This window comes from Cheilinus undulatus, linkage group 21, assembly GCF_018320785.1.
Source record: "Cheilinus undulatus linkage group 21, ASM1832078v1, whole genome shotgun sequence".
NCBI lineage: Eukaryota > Metazoa > Chordata > Actinopteri > Labriformes > Labridae > Cheilinus > Cheilinus undulatus.
In genome coordinates this window covers 3,582,028-3,597,961 of record NC_054885.1, presented here as the reverse complement: position 1 = coordinate 3,597,961, position 15,934 = coordinate 3,582,028, and the positions used below count along the sequence as shown (strand labels likewise).

At 38.6% G+C, this 15,934-nt stretch overlaps 1 protein-coding gene across 3 annotated transcripts in view; it reads left to right on the top strand.

Annotated features, from left to right (window-relative positions):
- hdac5 (histone deacetylase 5) overlaps window positions 1-15,934 on the top strand; it is an 80,218-nt gene that overhangs the window by 37,884 nt on the left and 26,400 nt on the right. For 2 of the 3 annotated variants that reach the window (XM_041777745.1, XM_041777743.1), the window contains 5 exons: window positions 12,074-12,160; window positions 12,571-12,818; window positions 13,047-13,191; window positions 13,275-13,380; window positions 13,816-13,949. In XM_041777745.1, coding sequence (XP_041633679.1) covers window positions 12,074-12,160; window positions 12,571-12,818; window positions 13,047-13,191; window positions 13,275-13,380; window positions 13,816-13,949 — 720 coding nt within the window. The remainder of the gene's footprint in view (window positions 1-12,073; window positions 12,161-12,570; window positions 12,819-13,046; window positions 13,192-13,274; window positions 13,381-13,815; window positions 13,950-15,934) is intronic. The other variant, XM_041777744.1, reaches the window with a different exon arrangement.

Below are 15,934 nucleotides of genomic sequence, written 5' to 3'. Positions count from 1 at the left end.
GTAAATGTTAGGTAGACTTTGAGAGACATGAATCAGGGAGCAAAGTGAAAACTGGGGATGTGATTTTGATCTGTTAGGCTAGACTTTTATGGTGAATCAAAATCTTAGCATGTGCTAAAGCTCAAGATTGGCATTGTCACATTTGTGCCAAAAATTGTACGTTTTTATGCAGATTATGTTAATCAAGTCCCATATAAACACGTTCTGTAGTGATTTTCTCAATCATTTACTCTCTTATCCAGAAGTTAATGCTAGAATGAGAGGCAGTTATTGTTGCTGATGAGCAGAAACTTTGTCTCTACCACTATAATGTGAATGCGGTACAGTATATGTTGGCATCAATTACCATCCCTAGCACACACCAACCGCAGCTCATCAACACTCAGCCACTGCATGGCTATAGCTGAAAGCTCGCTCAGTGCTCCTGAGTGAAAAGCCGATAAGAGCAGTGGTAATTCACCAGCAGCCTTGGCCTCAGACTTATCCTACGCCTCGAACAAAAGATGGGGCTAAATTTCTTTTTCTGTGCTCTCAAACAGAGCTGCTACTACAGCAGCCGAGACGGACGAAACAGCAGGAAAGTACTCCACCAGCCATGGGGCATCCATGCATGTCTGGCTGTCGCTGGTGTATTTTGGGCTTTAGAGATGAACTGATTGTAAAAAAATCAAGGCAAATGTTGATACCAGTGTTTGAGATAATAATTTAGCTGATGGCAGGTGTGTTTTTTGTCCCGTCTTTTGGTGTTACACTTCCACAATGCCAACCTTCTCTTTCATGTTTGACCATGAAAACTGATCAGTTTGTCCAACAGGTAACAAACGTCTTCTGCCCTAGGATACATTTTTTTATCTAAATCAGCATTTTGGAGTTCAAATTCTTAAGCTTGTGTTAGCTTTCAAGTACTGAAACTACTTTAAATTAGGGCTGGACGATTATAGCAAAAATAATAATCATGATTATTTTGAGTGATATTGACACCACGATTAATAAACACAATTATTCATTGATTTCAAAATTTGAGTATTTATTGGACCACAACTTAAAAGAACAATCAAAAATGAATTAGTAACAAGTAAAATAATAACAATATATTAAACAATAGCAATAAAAAACAATAATTAAAAATAAATATCCAATCTACATGCACTCCTGTAAAACTTGCAAAATTTGCAACATGCAAAAAACACTAATAACAGCCAAAAACACAACCCAAAAATACTCTTGGAAGCACACATTAATCGTTTTTCTTCGATTATAATGTTTCTATGATCATGAGAAGCCAAAATTGAAATCACGATCAAAATTCAATTAATTGTCCAGCCCTACTTTAAATCCCATCCCCTAGTTTTCAAAACTAGGTGCAGCCAAACATGCACCCTTTCAAAAATTTAAACTTCATTAAAATGATGCAGATCCTGCATCCTGAGTAGCAGGTGACTGTTGGTTTCTGGGTAATGTCCACCTGCATACTGTGCATTCTCAGCTTCAACTCATGGTTTTGCTTATTTAAGGTCAAACAAGATTCATAGAATCAGGCTGTGGCTCAACTCGTGGTCACAGGAGTGACTGTAAATACTGCAAGCATGAATCGTAGCTCTGCTTAAGCTCAATTAATTCAGTAATGAACCCATTGTTTCCAACAAGTTTTTCACTATGAAATCCCTAGGTACTATGTTGTTCAAATGCATTTGTTATGAAAGAGCCATACCAGAAAGAGCACACTTTCAGTGGCGGGTTTAGTCAACTTATAAGGTGAGATATGAAACCTAGATTGAGTCAGAAACTTCAGCTGAACACAAAAACTCTTTCAAAGCATCTTATTGTGTTCTTATGCAAAGACATGAGTGTTAGAGTGCAAGCTAATATTTTAGGAGAAGGGGGGTTCCACTGCTTGCCTTTGAATGCACAACCCCTTTAAATTTATAATACAGTGATATAATACCATTAGAGCAAAGAGCAAAAAGATACAGTGATAAAAATTTCAGGCCATACGCCCACTTCTACACAGCCTTAAAGTGCCTGTAAAGCACCATTTCTTTTCATTCATTTCTCAGGAGAAAAAGGGGGACTCCCCAAACCAATGTAGTATAAATCCCGTTCTCAGGATGTCCGGTTTCTCCTTGTCAAGTTAAGGGAGTGTGGAGGAGTTTATCAAGGTACATTTTCAGACTTTGAAGAACACTTTTCTCCGCGGAGCCTTGAGATTTAGGAGCTATAACCTCGAAGAAATGTGCTTCATCCTTCTTTTTTTATTCATGTATCCATGTATTACTTGTAGGGCTAATCGCATATTAGATTTAATCGCAATTTTGTCTGTTGCAATTTTCAAATCGCAGGAGTTGCATTATTTCTTTAACTTGAAATGTGTCACAATACCAGTTTAAAAAAAATCAAATTTTTTTGTATCAGAGATTTTATGCTCATCATGCAAATATTCAAGTGTCAATTTTATTTATAATGGTTTACAAAAACTTCCTTTTTGTGTTTTATGTATGTTTTTCTCAATCAAAATGAGTGACAAACATGATAACGCCCTTAAACAAAGCAAACAACATCACAATAGCAATATGAGCAAAAATAGTTAGCTCATTCTAAACAAAACTGAGCGTTACTTCACGAAAGTCATACCCCATCTGTGATCAGCTGATAGCCAGCCTCACCTCCCCCACCCCAGCCGCCTCCTTTATAGCCTAAAGCTTGTTTCTCCCCCATATTCAGATTCCTGCTACTGTGGATTGATTGCTTCGGAAATGATTTCATTGTTTTCAGTACACATGGTCTTATTTATGGAATATTTATTGCTTGAATTTGTTGAAAAATACATGATTAACCCAAGAATAATGGCATATTAAATTGCAACATTTGGGAAAACAATTGCAATTCAATTATTTTTTCAAATCATTCAGCCCTAATAACTTGTATTTAACATATTTAGGCAGTGTTACATGGAAGTCTCTTGAACGTGGCTGCTGACAAATTAAGGTGAACTAAGTTTTGCCCTGTCTCGTCACCGGTAGGCTAGATGGTCCAAGCACCTATGGACTCATATGTAGCTGCATACACAACCTGATATACAGCTTCTTAAAAATGAAATATGCATCAAAACGACACAGACTGCACACCATGTGATTGGCCGACCAAGCAGCAGGTCATTGCCAGTTTCTGAGTAATGTCTACAGACATTTTGTGTATACTCAGTTTCAAGTCAAAGATGGTTCTTTGTCGCAGGCTGTAGCTCTGAGTTGTGGTCAAAGGAGCAAACGCAAATACTGCAACTCTGCTCTCGCATCATTAACTGTTGCTCTGCTGAAGCTCAGTTAATTCAGTGTTAAACATGTTGTTTCCAGCAAGTTTGTTACAATCTAAATCCCTAGATATTATGTTGTTCAAATGCGTTTGTTATGAAAGAGCCATATCTGAAATAAGGACATCTCGGTGGCAGCCTAACTCACCAGGCGAGAAAGTAAATCTACCACAACAAATTCAATGTACTCACAACTGAACTCAGAGACTTATAAAAGCATCTTATTGTCATGTAATGCAAAGACATGAGTGTTGGATCGCAGGCTGATTTTAGGGTGAGTAGAGGGTTGTGGTGCATGCTTTTGAATGCACAATCCCTTTAAATTTATAATACAGTGATATAATACCATTACTGAAAGAGCAAAGAGATACAGTGATAAAAGTTTCAGGCCATATTGCACCATTCCTTCTCATTCATTTTTCAAAAGTTAAAGGGGACTTTCCTAACCTATGTTAAATAAATCCAGCTCTCACGACATCCAGATGGCCCTTGTGGAGTTAAGGGAGTTTGGACTTGGAGGACATTTTTGAACACTTGCTTTGCAGAACCTTGAGTTTTAGGAGCTGCAACCTCCAGGAAACTTGCTTCATCCTTCCTTTTTCATTAATTTATCCCTTCATCAGTTACATCTAATCCACTTAGACGTTATTACAGGGAAGTTTACTGAACAAGGTTGGCAGACCTGCTACAAATCCCTGGTTGTTATGTTGTCCAAATGTGTTTGTTCTGCAAGAGCCATATCAGAAAATAGGATGTTTGTAATTGCAGTTTATCTTATCAGCCTGAGATGCACCTTCTTAAAAATGTAGCATGCATCCAAAAAACCCAGACAAGTTATTTCCATAAACTTTTTGCTGTTTAAATCCCTGCTGTTAATTTGTTCAAATGTGTTTGTTTTGAAAGAGCCATATCAGAAATTAGGATGTTTTCAGCGGCAGCTTAACTTCACACCCTGACATCCTCCCTCTCAAAAATGTAAAATGCTTCCTAACAGAGACATTTTGTTTTTGGGTTGTCCCTCCTTCAGTCTGTGCCTACATATCCACAGGCTCTTCTTGTAAACCTGATTTTTCATGAATATTTGAAGGGATTTTCCTCAAACTTGGAACCAATGTCCACTTCAACTCAGGGATGAACTGATTCAGTTTTGGAGGTCTAGAGTTGCTGCAGCCTTCCATATTATGACGTTACATTGACTTTGCACTCTATTGTTGCCTTAATGCATGTGAACAAATGTAAGAAATGTGTTTGTTTGGGCTGAAATGAACCTATAGAGACAGTCAAATGCAGAGTAAGTAAGTGTTTAACCACATGATCATGGTTCTGGTTCTTTTTAGTCAATGTAAACTCTTGCCTAGATCTCTGCAGCGAGTCGGAGTCCCTCCTGATTGAAAGGTCGTCTCTTTGTCCGACTGTACGTTAGTGTAAGAGTCTGTGTTTACCAGACTATAAATGTCTTCAGTTTGACGTCAGACGCTGGCTGCTGAGGAATGCTGCTCTCTCGCCAAGCGGACAGTTACACTCACACACTCACAGACCGGCCTCACACTCACACACTCTCACAGAGACAGTGTGTGTGTTGTAGTGGAGGGGGAGACACGTGCGTCACAGTGAAACGCCAGAATATTTGTTTAGGTGATTTAGATGTGAGAGGCTTCACACACAGCCCTATTTATCTCCTGCTCTCCGTTTTTTGACGTTTTTACAGTAATTAAGCACCGAACGTTAAAAACCAGTGAAACTTTGACTCTGCAGCTTCTTTGAACCTCTGTGTGTGCACAGGAGGGTGATGAATCTGTAGATATCATAACATATTTTAGTGTATTACAGTTAAAATGGTTGCTGTAAATGTAAATAAAAACAGTTGGAATGGAATTCATCCTCAGCCTCATCAGTATCACTTTATCCTCAGCCACCAATAAATATAAAGAAAGGGCTGAGCTTTCTGTATTTCCTACAGCATGTGGTGCATTTGTGAGAGAGTCAGGCTGCAGTTATCTCTCAGTATATTTAGGATATTTAACTTGACTTTCATCCTGTTACTTTTGGACCTTCTTCATGTTAGAAAACTGAGCTTTCAGCACAAAAACTGTCCTTTTAGGGTCAGTGGCAGCATACAGACCACAGCAAAGAGCGTTTAGCTTTTAGCATCCAGCCTTTAACAGCATCATAGACAAAAAGCAGAGAAAACTCCTTAAATACAGCATGTGCATTTCGTTCACAATAATTTTTTTTGCACAATAAAAGTTTTCAGAAAGCTTTGGAAACCATCAGGAGCAGCTCATAAGTAGAGATGTATAGGTTTATTTGTTTTATTTTTTTTAAGTTTTTTTGTTTAAAAAAAGACAAATATTGAACTAGTAGCTGTTCCAACAGATGAAATGGTCACACCTGAACAAAGTGCATGTGCTTTGAGCCAACTTTAGCTATCAACTTGTGCTGCACAATCAATCTATTCCAATGCAATCATGACATAATTGCATAAAAGGCTGCAATTAATTGTTACATTCAGTAGTGCTTGAGAGGTTTACAAAAATGCCTGCAGACGGCCTTTAAGTTCACAACAGTACCACCATTGCACTTTGTAGCTCTACCTTTATTTTCAAGAAAGGAAAAAGTTTTATGTTTTTGAAAAATATTAGGGGTGGGAGAAAAAAAATTGATACAGCATAGTATCGCAATATTTTTTCTGGTGATATATTGTATCATCTCGTCCACCAAGTATCGTTTTTTAATAACATGAATATGAATTGAAGTCTTTGATAATGGAAAAATAAAATCAATTGTTTGTCCAGTGAGGTCGGCAGAGGTGACAGTCGTTCAGCAGGAGAACGTACAACAAACATGGCAGCACCAGGGGAAGGACATTAGGAATGCAAGCGGGGCACAAATGAGATGGCATATGAGGTTTGCAAGAAGCGCTAGATGAAAATAAAATACTACGGAAATCCGACAAAAATAAGGGCAAGACTGATGCTAAATCAGCTATACAGTTGAAATGGTACAGATCACAATATATGTGACCGAAGCCAGATAAAGTTCCTGCAAGTCAGCATTCCTGTGGTTGAGAAATTCATGGATTATATCATAATCGCAATTGCAAATTGCAATACTTTCCAGTATGATCACATCTGCACATTATTAACATATTCAGCTCCTTTACAAAATGTAAGCACTTATAGAAAATCCATCCACCCATCCTTTCCCCCTGCTCATCCATGAATAAGCCTAGACATCCCTCTTCAGGCGAAACCATTTGGGAGAATTGTCTAATTGCAATTATTTTTTTCCTTTATTGCGATAAGTACTGTATGTCACATTGGCTCTTCTTAAAAACTGTATGCTTGTGTATAAACAGTATTAAAGCTGTCATAAACATTCATTAATGCACTGTAACCCTGCCTGATAAGTGAAAGAGCAGACCAGTTTTAGATTAGTTTTAGAAAGAGTGCTAGGACGAGTCCTCGATCTCATGACTAGTGCATCAAAGACTACAGCCTCTGTAAACATGCGCCTGCTAAACTGGCGCCCACACATGAAGATCCTTGGAAATAATGGGTTGTGACAAGCCTTTACTTGGGTCAAGCCCCTCCATCATTAGTGGGCAAAAGGGGGTCTAACATTGGGCGTCACTGCACTGAAGCCATAAACCCAGAATGAGTCTAGAAACAAGAGGACGGATTGTTAGATTCAAACTTTTAGGGAAAAAATTGTTTTGCGATTTTTGCCAAAATTCTCCTCCACTTTTCCAATTTTGAGCATTTTTTAAAACATAAGATGTAGAAATTACTTTGTCCATAGCATGACTAAATGCTCCTCTTGACATTAAATTACTTGCTAAGAAAAAACTGAATTCAGTGAAAGAATAAAAACAGTGAACGAGGAAACAACTGGGTTTAAAAGTTCATCCAGGTCTGAGAGTGCGTTGGCAGGTCAGTCAGCCTCTAAAGATAGTAAAGACGTTAAATGATGAAACCTTTACTCTCTCGTTAGTCTCAATCCTGCAGGACAGAGCTAATGAGCTTGCCCTTATTCTGGACGTTGGCGTTTGATGATCTTAGCGCCCACGTGACGTCAGCGCAGCTCCGACCAATCAGAGCAGGCCGGTATAAAAAGTTCACAGGTCAGACTACACAGTGGGTAAGTCCTAATTGTATTTCCTCTTTGGCACGTCGCATCGTAAATAAATAGTCCCAGTGACGTCACGCTCACTCACTCTCTCTCTCTGCCTGTCTGTCGCTCACACACACAGTCATCAGGGTAAGCTGATTGAGACGCTAAGCTGATAGAGAGCTTCCGATCGCAGCGATGGCCGGTCTCAGCTGTTAATGGATACCGTGAAGACCTAATGAAGCACTTCCAGCCACCTGTATTTTTACCAAGGCTCTATTTTTGGATAACATTCCTGGAAATCGTTTCAGAGACCCAAATATCCCAAAGATGTGCAACTATGTTCCTTCACTTCCCTTCCTCACATCCTCTCCTATCTTAGCTGATAAATGGATGCAGTTAAGACTAGCTAAACCCCTCACGTCCACCTGGATTTCCATGCCTTTGCAGCCGAGGCTGGAGGTGTTTATTTAGGGTTTGTATTGCCGACCTGGCCACTATTTTTGACATGATATTTCAAGAATACTTTGAGGAATTTTCTTCAACTTTTGCACAAATATCTGGTCTGACTTAAAGAAAAACTGAAACGATTTTGAACGTAAAAGATTCCTCTAAGATTGTAGACTTAATGCCAACATATAAACTGATTTTCAGGGCAGTGGTTCTAGACAAGTTTGAACAAATGTACATTAATACTGCAGCTATACAACAACTTTAGTTACTGTAACGTGTTTGAAAGAGGTTCTTTTATATGGATAGGTTGTTCTTTGAGATTTTGGCTTGATTTAAGGTGTGCAAAAATGTTGGTTACCTGCTTATTTTCTCTTCTATATTTTGCTTCTGCTGTATTTCACAGCTTGACAGGTGTGTCAACCCTGCTCAACCAAAGAGCCAAATTGTTGAAAAATACCTTTACAAGAGCAACAATGTAAGTGGTAAAAAAGTGGTGAAAAAAAAGGGTTAAGTGGCAATAAAAATAAGTTAAAGCTGGCAAAAAGGTCAAAAAGTGGCAAAATAGGTGATAATGGGAAAATAGACATAAACTGGCAAAAACTGTGTGAAAAGTGACAAAAATGGGGAGGTAAAGTTGCAGGAGTGGGTGAAACGTGATACAAAAAATGAGTTACAGGTGGCAAAAATGGTTGAAAAGTGGCAAAAAAAGTGGCAAAGAATGAGTGACAAGTGACCAAAATGGGCAAACAGCAGCATATAGGTGGGAAAACGGGCAAAAAGCAGCAAAGAGTGGCAAAAATAGGTAAAAGGTTGCATTTAATAGCCAAAGGAAGCTTAAATGGGCAAAAAGTAGCACACAAATTGTAAAGAAGGGGAAAAAATTGCAAATTGCAAAAAGGATAAAAGAGGCAAAAACTGATGAAGGACGACAAAAATGACATAAAAGCGGCAAAATTGGCGAAACGTGGCAAAAAGGGGCTGAAAGCAGCAAAAAATGGATTAAAAGTAGCAAAAAGTGAAAAAAGACAAAAATAGCAAATAAAGGCAATGTAAATATACGGACAAAAACTTAAGTTTGACAACTGAGGCCTACTGTATTAGCATGGGAAACAAACTGATTAATGGGACTTGCAATAGATAACTTCTGAGGTCAAAGTTTCTTTTTTTAAGGTTTTCTGGGGTAATATATTTTAAATTTGAGTATCACTGCCTTAACAGGTTTCAACCCTACCTGCATCCCACACAGATTCTTATAGTCCATGTTAAATATCCAGAATTACTGACCCTGATGAAGTTTCCCCTGTGAATGAAGGAAACAGTCAGAAAACAATCACGTCCTTGTCATGCATAACGGTGCCACACGTTGATCAGAAAAGCAGCTGGAAGTCAAACTTAGTAACAGCAATGTCAAAGTAATATTTACTGTCTGTATTTACACGTCGTTTATTGTCATGTATTTAAGGTTATTCAGAGGTGGAATTGTTCCCTGATCCCTGGGAAGTTTGTGCATCATAAAAACTGCAGCAGGCTTCCTTCAGCTCTCTCACACGGTGACTTATCTGTGTTTATGCTGTGCTGTTACCGTCCTCATCATTAGATGCTTAATGCCATCAGGCCAATTTGCACAGAAAAGGGTGTTTTTCCTAAATAGCTGCATAAATGCTCCATGTCTCTGCATGCCTGTGAATATGTGCAATGATAGGCCAACAACACAATAACAGGAGCATCAAGGCTGTGCCTTTTAACTTCTTTGCAAAGTTTTAGTGCATACAGTTACTCTCTGTTAACCAATTTCTGCCACCATTAACCCCCCTTCACCACTTTTCAGGATACTGAATCAATTTGTGCCACAGACAGATGTTTTGCCTCTGTTTACCCATTTTTGCCACTTTATAATCCTATTTTATTGTTGGTTTTTTTTTGCCATTTTTTTGCCATTTTGATTCTGTTTTCAAGAAAGAGGTTTATATTTTGAAGGTGAAATACTTATAAATAAAAAAGATATAATTGTTGCTCTTCAGGAGTATTATTCAGGTTATAAAATAAAATGTGTTCATCACAGCTTAGTTTTACATTGGACTGTGATTTTCCTGACCTCCATGGGCCCCCAGTTTAACTGGACCCCAGAAAACTATTCGCTTTAACCCACTTTTTTACTGCTTTTCACCATTTTTACCATCCCATTTTGCCATTTTCCCCTTTCCCTTTCCCGTGCCACTTTGAACCAATTCTTTGCAATTCTTTAACCTCATCTGACTATTTATTTCTGTCACTTTTAACCTTTCTTTGCACTTTTTAACCACTTTTCATCATATTTAGTGCCCATTTAGCTACTTCTAGCCAATTCTTTGCTTCTTGCAGCCAAATTTTGCCACTTTAGATCCATTTTTGTCACTGTTAACCCCTCTCCACCACTTTTCTGGATACTTTGAATCAATTTGTGCCACTCTACAGATGTTTTGCCTCTGTTTACCCATTTTTGCCAATTTATAATCCAATGTCAGTGCTTTTTTTACCCATTTTGATTCTGTTTTCAGAAAAGAAGTTTAGATTTTAAAGGCGATATACTACAGAATAAATAAAACATTTAATTTGTTGCTTTGATAGTAGTGGTTATTATTCAGGAAGTAAAATAAAATGTGTTCATCACAGCTTAGTTTTACACTAGACTGTGATTTTCCTGACCTCCATGGGCCCCCAGTGTAGCTGGATCCCAGAAAGCCCTTCATTCCACTTTTTAACTGCTTTTCACCATCACAGATGCATTGTATTTCTGATAGATTTACCCACAATGGAGAAATATCATGTATTTTTAATGTCAGACGAAAACTAAATTACATTTAAGTTTAGTTTTAGTCATCTCGATGAAAACTAAACTTACTTTTAGTCAGTTTTAGCCATCAAAGATCTATTTTTGGCTAGTTTAAGTCTAGTTTTTGGCATGGAAAAAAGGCTGCTGATGAACATTGTTGGTCATGGTTTTAGTTGAAGAACTTAACACTGCTTTGTAACTGTTTTTCACCATTTTTACCATACATTTTTTGCAACTTTTTTCCTTTCTTATCCCTCTTTGAAGCAGTTTCTGCAACTCTTTAACCTCTTTTAACCATTTATTTCTGACACTTTTAACCCATTTTTGACACTTTTTTACCACTTTTCATCATTTTTACTGCCTATTTAGCTGCTTGTGGCCAATTCTTTGCTGCTTATAGACAAATTTTGCCACTTTAGATCCATTTTTGCCTCTATTAACTTATTTTCAGCAAATGTTCCTGCCAATTTTGCAACTCTTAACCCATGGTTTGCCATTTTTGACCTAATTCTGCAATTATTTGTGTTGTAGGTCAAGACTTCACTGTACTACAGCATAGATATATAAAATGCATTGATTGTTGCTTTGATTGGAGTGGTTATTCAGGTTAGATATAAAACATGGTTATCATAGTATGAAGGAAATTCTACACAAACTCTTATTAATGTTTTAAAGAGGCTGTTTTGTGTGGATGTTGATGCTGGTATGGTGTGCCATGAGATTTTGACTTGATCTTTAATGTTCTTTGGGCATATAAAGCTTAAAAATCTACTGATTTAGGGCGTCTGTGTTCAGGGTTGATAAATTATCGGCCTGGCTGATTTTTAAGGTTGGATGCTCAGAATTTAACAACAGCATAATTGTACCAATATTTTCATTGCTGCTAAAATGAATGAAATAAAAAGAGCACTACTCTGGCTCTGGTTGGTGGCTCTGTTATGAGTAGGAATGCTCACTATTTGATTTATTTGATTGAGCCTATATGCCCTTATCAACTTTACACAGTCCCTGAAGCACATTTAAGTTTGAAGAATGAAGATGAACATAAAACAGACTCCACTAAAGGTATTTGTACCTACGGCCTATAAGCTTTCTCTAAATGTGTGACACATTTTCCCGTCTTTTGCAGCATCCTTTAGCGTAGCCACGTAAATGTTGGCTAGGCTAAAGCAAAGGCATTACTGGTCTAATTTTAAATTGAATGCTAGGCTAACGCTAGGCCTGTTTCTATTTTTAGGTGTGCAGGTCACTGTGTCCCTCTCCTCTTACACCACGGTTACAACTCATCTGAATGTGAGTGTAATGTGATGTAATAGTCTGATAACATTCTCCAGACTAATCAATCCCTCTCTCTCTTTTTCTCTTTCTCTCTCTCTTTCTTTCTCCTGCAGTGGTGGAGGTGAAGAGCAGCCTCCCGTCAGGCATGCAGAGCCCTGTAGGAACAGCGAGCGAGCAGAGAGGAGGAGGCAGTGAAGGGGGTGAGTGAGGAGTCCTCTAGGAGTCCTTGAGGGGGGTTCTGTTAAAAAAGGGGGTTTGATTTAGTGCGTCCATTGTCTCCTGTAAATGTATCAGATGAAAGGTGAGTTTGCTCAAAAATGAAAGTGAGTTTCTCCCAATCAACCACGCCATCTGGGGGGAGATTTTGCTGAGCAGCGTCTTAAATTCGTACCAGGAAAGACTGAACCAAAGTCCATTCAAAAACAAACATTTTGGTGGTGTTTGCATGTCCTCTGCCGTGTTATTCTGTGAATCTGCATTAGTACGATGTTATTTTTCATCCTTTTGACCCATGTATTTTTACAAAATTCAATATTTGTCGCTGTATGAACATGATGTCTTGATAAAAGTTAAATTACAAGAGTGAAATAGACAAATACTTGTTGTCTAGGTGGGGGTCCAGGAGGAGGTGGGGGCCCCGTGGACCTGCGCACCGAGCCCAGGGTGGGCTCCCTGTCTGGGGGCGCCGTGGTGGACACGACCCTCAGGGAGCAGCAGCTCCAGCAGGAACTGGTCCTCCTCAAACAGCAGCAGGAGCTCCAGAAACAGCTGCTGTTTGCAGAGTTCCAGAAAAAACACGAAGTGCTGACCAGACAACACGAAGTCCAGCTGCAGGAACACCTGAAGGTAGCCTGTCAGGTATTATTCACTCAATTAGATTTAGGATACAAGCTGACGCTACACCAGAAAGATACCTGCAACACTGACTGATGATTTTAAGTCTGGTAGATTTGTGATTTTACACCAGAAAATAAATAAACTAAATCACCAAAACAATCTTAGCCTCACTGATAAATAAACACTCTTCATGCATGCTGTTGTTAGTCCGTTTGGTTCAATGTGTGTGCATGTTTTTGTGTTCGTTAGCAACAACAGGAGCTTTTGGCAGCCAAGCGTCAGCAGGAGCTGGAGCAGAAGAGGAAACTGGAGCAGCAACGACACGAAGAGCAGGAGAAACACCGACTGGAGCAACAACTGCTGCTGCTGAGGAACAAGGAGAAAGGAAAAGAGAGTATGTCACACCGCGGTACCGAACTCATACTTCACCAGTGTCTGCTTTAACGTTTAACGTTCTCTCCGTTTCTCGGTGTGAAGGTGCCATCGCCAGCACGGAAGTGAAGCTGAAGCTGCAGGAGTTCCTCCTCAGTAAGAAAGAGCCCGGTCCAGGAGGACTCAACCATTCTTTCTCCCCAAAGTGCTGGTGAGGATCGCATACTTGGGCTGATTTATAACATTACTGTAAGGCTATTTTAACACTTCTAATTATCAGTGTGGTGGGGTTTGATTAACTAAAGCAAGGCCAAAATACATGAAGACCAAAAACATATAAAAGGCAATGCAAGATAGGAAGATTTAAACCCTCAACTCTTACTAATAATCATCCTGTAAAACACTCAAAAGCAGAAATCATGAGTGATTTCTGCTTTAGGTGCAGCTAAGATTTGAGCTTAATTTTATAATGTCCTGTTTATTTACCTCTTTTTTACTTTTCTACATTTCTTAGTGTTAAAGGTCAAATATTTTACCCCTTTAAGACAAGTTTATATCGGTCTCAGAGGTCCCCAGAACATGCCTGTGAAGTTTGTCCAGTCGGATAACTCCCTCTTTCCTTCTGATTGTCTGTGTATTTTTGCAGGGGAGCCCCCCACACCTCCCTGGAACAAGGCTCTCCTCCTCAAAGTAACACCCCAGGAACTCCCCCGTCCTACAAACTGCCCCCTCTGCTTGGCAACTACGAGGGCAAAGACGACTTCCCGCTCCGCAAGACAGGTAGGATGCAGCGTGGATAGCGAGGTCTTCAGTGCATGCATGCCGTTAGGACTGGCTGTAAATCAGTCAATCATCAGCGTAGAAGAAGTAGAAATTTAAAGGGACAGTTCAGTATTTCTTATGGGGGTTGCACAAATTATTTGGCAGTATTAGCCACAGGAGATATCATTGAATTACTACTAAAAATCTCAGTGTAGCCTGCAGAAACTGGTGTTTGACCCCGCTGTGACCCAACAGCTGATCTGCAGATAACAGTGCGGTCAGGCAGAAGAGCACACAGCCTATTTGTTTCATTGTAAAATAGTACCAACACAGACGTTCTGTGGAAGGAAAATAAAACCGTTTCATTTAAAGCCAACTTTCATTTCTGGCCCATTTTGACCTAAATGCACTAAAATACATGAAGCGACTGTGCCTGTCCATAGCTCTGTATAGCCTGGCTTCTCAGCGGGCTCCCCTTAAAGGGGCTACATAGTCTGAAATCTTTGTGGTCAGTATAACTGCTATTATCAAGTATTTTAGACAAGCTTTTCCCAAACTTCAGTTTCCTGCAGTTCCATCTCAGACCTGAAAATCCCACTAAAACCCTTGTAGAAGCAGAACATGAGGGTAACAATGAGCCACTGCCATTTATTTTGTTTTGATCTGACCTCTGAAAAGTCACTTAAATTTTCTTTCCTATTATTCATCTCTGTAAACATATTTGTGGACCAGCAAACTCTGTCCTAGCAGCGTTATTGTCTCTGAAGGCACTGACAGATTCTTACAATCAGAAAGCAAGAGGCATCAGTTAATCCAACACCATTTAAACCATGACACTGGTTCATACATCAGAGAAATTAAATGATAAAAAGGTGACGTGAGTTAAAAGCACAATCTGGGGCCTGGGCCGCCTCAGGGGGAGCTTTGCAAATTTTAACTAAAATCATGGAAACAGACTCACTAAACAGTTCATTAAAATATCTCGATTAGGGTAGGAACAAGTGTTTTAGGACTTTTATGCTGGCATTTTATGGCTTACAACAAGTCACATTTTTGACAGAAATTCTTCCTTTTTCTTGTGGGTCTTTTAGGGAAGGGGTGCGCTCCCTTGAAGAAGGGGTCGATCCATGTCCTGGTTGAAACCAGACTCCAAAACCAGGAGAAATTCTAGTTATTCCATTTTTGACAGAAAATGGACAAAACAGAAAAAAACAATCAGTTTTCTCTTTTTTTTTATTTTTGTCACAAAAATAGAAAAACAAATAAAGTGTTATAAAAGGGGTCAAATTTTTTTTTCAGTTCCGTTTTTTTGTTTTCTTGTTTTAATGAAATACTTGAAGAAAAATAAAACATATGACCCATTGGGAAAGGTGAACATTTCAATATAAATGCCTAATAAATGCCTAAATAACCACCCACTGTGTTTTACAGTATAATAACAGGCTTATTTGCTCTATACAGTGTATTAAAAATAATGTCTCTGGTAAAAGTACTGGGGATTGAATGGACTATATTAATATTAGGAGGAGGATAAATTAATATGAATAAATAATACTTCTTGAAGTTTTTACCCATGTACACTGCAGGAGTCTATTTTTTATTTTGACTTATTTATTTATAAGTGTGTGTTCACAAGTAAAAAAATAATCAGAGCAATACATATTAAATTTAAACATAAGGACTTTTATTTTGAAATGTTCATCTTTCCCAATAGATCACATGATTTCCTTTTTCTCAAGTATTTCACTTAAACAAGAAAACAAAATAACTGAATTGGGGTGAAAAAAATGGTCCTCTTTTGTAAAATTGTATTTGTTTTCCATGTTTGTGACCAAAATGGAAAAAACAAAAACAAAAACAAAAAAACGAGAAAATATCTCATTTGTCTGTTTTTTTCCGTTTTCTATCAAAAATGATAAAATGGAATAATGAGTTTCTCCCAGGTTTTGAGTCTGGTTTCAGCCAGGAAATGGATCTGCTAGAAAATACACTGACCAGAAGGA